Below are 5,830 nucleotides of genomic sequence, written 5' to 3' on the forward strand. Positions count from 1 at the left end.
AATCGAATGGACAAACCGAAGTTACAAATAGCACTATCTTAGATATGCTTAGAGCCTATGTTTCCCAGCAACCTAGTGCATGGGATAAGTACGTACACCTACTCCAATTTGCTTATAATAATACTCCTCATACTGCTACTGGTCGAGCACCATTTGAGATCATCTATGGTAGAGCTTTGCCTATTCCGGCTACTAGACTCTCTCATAAGATTGAAGCTGCCGACCAATATGTTAGAGACTTTGATCGCATTTTATCTCAAGTGCGTGATTGTATTGCAAGAGCTCAAGAGAAGTATACATCTCAAGCAAATAGGAAGCGTAAAGATTTTTCATTTCAAGAAGGTGATTATGTACTTTTGAGAATTGAAAAACGTCGATTAAAGAGTGTGGAAAAATTCCCTGCAGTGAAACTAGCACCTAGATATTATGGGCCATTTAAAATCCTTCAAAAGATTAATGATGTGGCCTATAGACTAGAGCTTCCATCTAATTGGAATATCCACAATTCTTTTCATATCCATCTCTTGAAACCTTTTCGAGGAACACTCCCTACTCACCCAACATATGAGGAACCACCTCTTATTGAAGGAGAGGAAAAAGTACTAGTTCCTGATGCTATCATTGACTAAGAGATAACAACAACAAGAACAGGTAATCAATACTTCAAATATCTTTTGACTTTCAAGAATCATCCACAAGAAGATGCTAAATGGATGCCTGAGAAATTTTTTCGAGTTTACCCTGAAATTCTTCATTCTTTTCAAACCCAGCAAATCCGCAATTGAGGACAATTGCAAACTCAAGCAAGAGGGATGTCATGAGAATATATTTTAAGTCCTCTAGAAAAATATTATTTATCCCCTCTTGAGTAATTTGGGGACGCCTAGGTTACTCTTACGTCATGCCAGCTAGGTTAATATCGTGGGTGATACCACTATAAATATTAATACGTGCGGTATATGACGTATGTTTGAGGCCACCTATGATTATTTCAGTTAGGTTTGTATGGCAGGGTGATTCCTGGGATACTTACGCTTGGTAGTCATGAGTTGGTGATGATTTGTGCCTGTTTAATATTTGTGAGATTAATTAATTAATTGGGCTTATATTTTCAGGTGATGAAGACTATGGGAATTGAAGAGTTTACTTTGGAAGAAATGTCTTGGTTCATCACATTTTATTTTTGGCAAGCATAGTAGCTTGCAACCTTAGCAAATGATTTTTCCATTTTGAACTTTAGGAAAATGTGGAATTTATTAAAGCCTATGGCTTTACCCTAGTCCCAATATTTGACACTCTATTTTTGTAAAAGAAGAGTGCCGTGCTCTCTAAAAAGCACATCTTGTCTATTTTGGGGGCTATGGCCTAATCTTGGTAAAAAAAGAAAGCTAATAAAGAAATACTCTTGTGTGGGGAGAGGCCACATACAAGAGGGGGGAAGATTGCACCCAATATGGTCTATTGAGCTAAGTATTTTAATTTTGTTATGTGTTTAAATTTCAATTGATTTGATTTAGTTGAAGCTTGCAAAGCAATGGTTTTTATGGTTGAATCAATTCTTGTGAATTCTCTACTCTTCCACAATCTATCCTAGAATAAGATTTCGGTTGCACTATTTTATGCTTTTATCATGTTTTTAGATGTGTACCCATCATCAAGTATTGAGTTACCGCCTATGAAGTTATTTGCAAGTAATTTTGAAGCTATTCATGTTGCAGACTTGGGGAAGACTTTATTTCTAAAAAAACCTCTTTCTTTTTTTATAACAAAGGATTATATATGTATAACTTAAAATACATTGTTTCTCACAATGTCTTTGTTTAATGGTTGATGAGAGAGTCTTTCCCTGTCTTCCCATTCCTAATTTAGTTCTATTATGGAAGATGAGAGAGTCTTTCCCTGTCTTCCCATTCCTAATTTAGTTCTATTATTTTTCAAACAATGCTATAGTATCGTCTTCTAGAAACAAGGTAGTCTTCAATATTCTATAAATTTTGAAAGATTTTCTAAGCAACTAAAGCTATAATGATTTATTCTACTTTATATGGTACAAACTATACAATGTGGCTACTAGAAGATAAGGGAGAATGATTTGGATAGTGTTCTTAGAGTTGAATGAGAGATGAGAGAGGGGGAGCATCAAGGTGATGTACTCAACTGTAATTCTTGTATTAGTTCCATTGTTTTGTCCCACCACATCTCCTGCCAAACCTTGCATAAGAGTGTGGAGGAAATGGAAGTGCATTAGAGGATGTTAGTTTCCACTTGATTTTGAAGAAGTACCAATGAAATTTTGAAAGAGGGTATAATATGCAATGTATATAAGAGAACACCACAAGAAGTAAAATCTTTCATAACACAAAACTTTAAAACGCAAATTGCAAAATAATACAGATAGAGAAGAATACTATGCTATATAATAGATGAAAAATTCCCACACACATGTGCCCCTCCAAAGGGAATTTGGATGTCTAATCCAAGCCTTGTACGACAAAGGTTGTATGCTAGTAGAAGCTAGGGAGTGTAGAGAAGAGGTTGGCCATGTGTAGAGAATGAGCTATCCATTCAAACTTGCGAAGACAGAGTGTGTATGATGCTAGTATAAGTTAGGTAATAAACTCACAATGATGACTAATGAACTATGTAGCAAAGAAATTGTCCATGTATCTCTATAGGCATGTGTAGCATGCATGATATGCGGCCATGAGATGATCCTGTAGGTCCACAATCATAGTCAGTGCCACCGTCCTTGTGGTGTAGACTTGGATCATAAGGATGAGCTAAAGCTACATGAATATGAACAACCTATATATAGAAAGAAGCCCAAAGGTGATCAACATGCAAATACTTCAAGAGATCAATCTCAAGCTTGTGACAAAAGCCAAATATTAACTACATCATGTAGAACTGTGCATTGAATTGGACTTGAGGACCAATGTGCACAACATAGTTGGTAATTTGCGCGTTGGAGTCTCATGGCATTGACCTGAGTACTTTGAGTCACATTACGTGTTGGCATCATTGTAACGGGGGTGGGGGGAGGGCCACCCCATGAGTGTATATGTGTGTAGGTGCAGGACAAATTTTCTTTTTAAACAGAAATTCGAACTCAACCTGAATAACAATTTCTCATGGCCAAGTTACATTGAACCTACTAACACATTCCTAGTTGAAGGTGGGGACAATAGCCTGGTGGTAGAGCTGGTCGAGCGATGAGGGTCCGAGCTCACGGCCCCTCCTCCCCGGCCCCACTCCAGCAAGGGGTGGGTTGAAAAGGACCGTGTGAGTAAAATTGATGCATTTTAGGTAGCCCAATTAACTTGGTCGTGGGAAAGCCCCTTAAATACTAGGGCAAGCATGATGTTAGTACTTGACATGCAAGCAGACCACAAAGGCTTTTCAACTGCATGGATTCACATAGATTAATATCTGCCTGGCCGACATGCATGGAGAAGTTGGGATGCAAAATATGGTGGCTAATTTATAGCTTTACTTCCGTGTAGGCTTTACTTAACATTGATTTCTTCTGTCAGATCCATGGCGGCCGACTGCAGTGGCGGTATTTGTCGGGATGATAATCCTTGTAATTATGACTGTGATAACAAGCAGCGAGAGTGTTTAGTGGATCAGCGCGAATATGTTGCATGCTTGAAGTGCACAAGCGACTGTTATTCGGCTCATGCAAGCGCTGCATCTGCAACTAGGCCAGCCATAGCTCCGAGCTTTGTCAAGGTGGTGGATAATTGCAGCAGCTTGGTGAGTTTAATTTGAATGCAGGAGTCCTGCATTAGAATGAGTATATGCTTTATACTGACTAGCTTAATCTTGTTTACCGTAATCGTGGCTGTTTATCTTAATCTTTTGTGTGATTATGCAATCGTTACCCTAATTGCGGCTGATTAGGTTAATCTTGCGCGCGCGTGTGTGTATAGGAAATCCCGCAATCCTTTGCGGACGCCTTTCTGAGCAGATGCGTTGAAGAAGCCAAGCTCGAAGGGCCCAGTGGGTGGGTGTGGTATGCTCCTTTCAAACGGACGGACAACTGCATGCGCTTGGGCTCCCCAGGGTGGGACGAGTTCGCCCACGACCATGGCCTCCATGCAGGCGACGTCCTAGTCTTCACCTACCTCGGTAAAAACCTCTTCAAAGCCCGCATTTTCGATGCACATGAAGGTGGCGAGAAGGGCCAGCAGTGCCTCCCTACAAAACCCCGCTTAATCGCGTTTAATCGAACGAGATTAGAAGAAAAAAGTGAGATTACCAAGCCTAAGAGCGACACTAACAAGCCCAACAGCAAGATTAGTAGCCACAAATGCGAGATTAACAAGCCCAGAAGCAAGACTAGCAGCCACAGATGCGAGATTAACAAGCCAGAAAGTGAGAGCACGAAGAAGAGAATTAATCAACTTGATGACAATAAAAAGGATCAGAAGGCACTGGTTTTGATTGAAACAAGAGAGCTTGGAAAGCAGCTGGTTTTGAGGCGCGCGTATCATGAAGGCCCTTATAAACTGCTTGAATATGATCAAAATCATGATGCATACAACCCCTATGCTGTGGCCAGCCCTTGCGAAAGACAGCGAATTTCTAAGGAGGCCAGTGCTTTCCACAGCAAAAACCCTTTTGTGATTAGATCTCTTTCGGCTTCAAGCGTCTACAAAGACAAAAAACTGGTAACCATTCCTTCCCTCGAAGCTTGTTTTAGAGCGTAATAATGCTCATTAGGGAATTAATCTGCATGTCTTGTTCATAACTGCTTGGTTTTGCTGATGAATCTCTTGTTGGGCTTGTTGATTAACCTCATAATTATTATTCGTTGCTCAATCGAACAGTTGTTGTGCTAATAGAAATATCCATTTGAGTGAATACAGACTTACAGGCATCAAGATTAGATTCTTAAATGACTTAATTAAGCTGTATTATTAACCTCAATGTGTTGTTAGCTTGTATGATCTACATCTCTTGTGCTGTGTTAATCAGGTACTTTCACTCAATTGCTTGATTTCGCTAAATCCCTTGTTGGAATTGTTGATTAACCAAATACATATAATTATGTGTTGCTTAACCCAACAATTATGATGTTAAGAGGAAATTCCAGTACTATAGGCAATAAGGTTGATGAGTATTTCTGGTTTCAGGATGGATGAATAATTAAGCCGCATGATTAGGTTTAATGGGGTGTTAAGCTGCATGATGGAGTAAGTATAATCTCTAGTGTTGGTGTTAATCAGGTATTACCAAGTGCCTTCAGCAGGGAGTATATGCCAAAGAGAGACACTGTGCTCACATGGATAGATCCAGCTGGGAAGGAGTGGAAATGCAAGTGGATAGCACAACGAGGGTACAACAGGGGTCTCTCATTTGTGAGTGGGGGTTGGGCAGGCTTTGCCAAAGCCCACAAGCTGATAGAGCATGATATTTGCATCTTCGAGCTTGTGAACAGAAAAGCTTCCAGATTCTATGTTCACATATACAAGCAAAGGATTGGCTCCAATTTTGATGATCTGCATTGCTGCATGCAGCATCCACTGATGCTCTCCGACCGACCCCATATTTCATCTTGATGTTTATTAATATAGACCTTTATCCTATGTTTAATCTTCTCTTTTTCTAATTTGTGATGTTTAGTAGATTTATATGCTCTATATTCACCTTCTAGTAGAATCTCTTTGTTGTCTTTTCATATGTCTATATCCCTTCTAATCGTCTATGTAAGCGTTTTTTTTCCAAACTTTTTTGCCCCTTGTTTGGTGTGATTTTGCAAGAAGTTGAACTTCTCATAGTCCTAATCAACCTAATTTTTAGTTACTTTTCAAACAAATACAAGATA

At 39.4% G+C, this 5,830-nt stretch overlaps 1 protein-coding gene across 1 annotated transcript; it reads left to right on the forward strand.

Moving 5' to 3' along the window:
* The first annotated feature begins 3,537 nt into the window (after positions 1-3,537).
* On the forward strand, positions 3,538-5,564 carry LOC147616932 (B3 domain-containing protein Os11g0197600-like). Its single transcript, XM_086776289.1, has 3 exons — positions 3,538-3,756; positions 3,933-4,673; positions 5,232-5,564. Exons 1-3 carry the CDS (start codon positions 3,538-3,540, stop codon positions 5,562-5,564), a joined length of 1,293 nt encoding a protein of 430 aa, XP_086632415.1.
* Positions 5,565-5,830: the final 266 nt, after the last annotated feature.

The sequence above is a fragment of the Cibotium barometz genome, chromosome 37 (genome assembly GCF_041138505.1).
Source record: "Cibotium barometz isolate CiBa-2024 chromosome 37, ASM4113850v1, whole genome shotgun sequence".
Classification (NCBI taxonomy): Eukaryota; Viridiplantae; Streptophyta; class Polypodiopsida; order Cyatheales; family Cibotiaceae; genus Cibotium; species Cibotium barometz.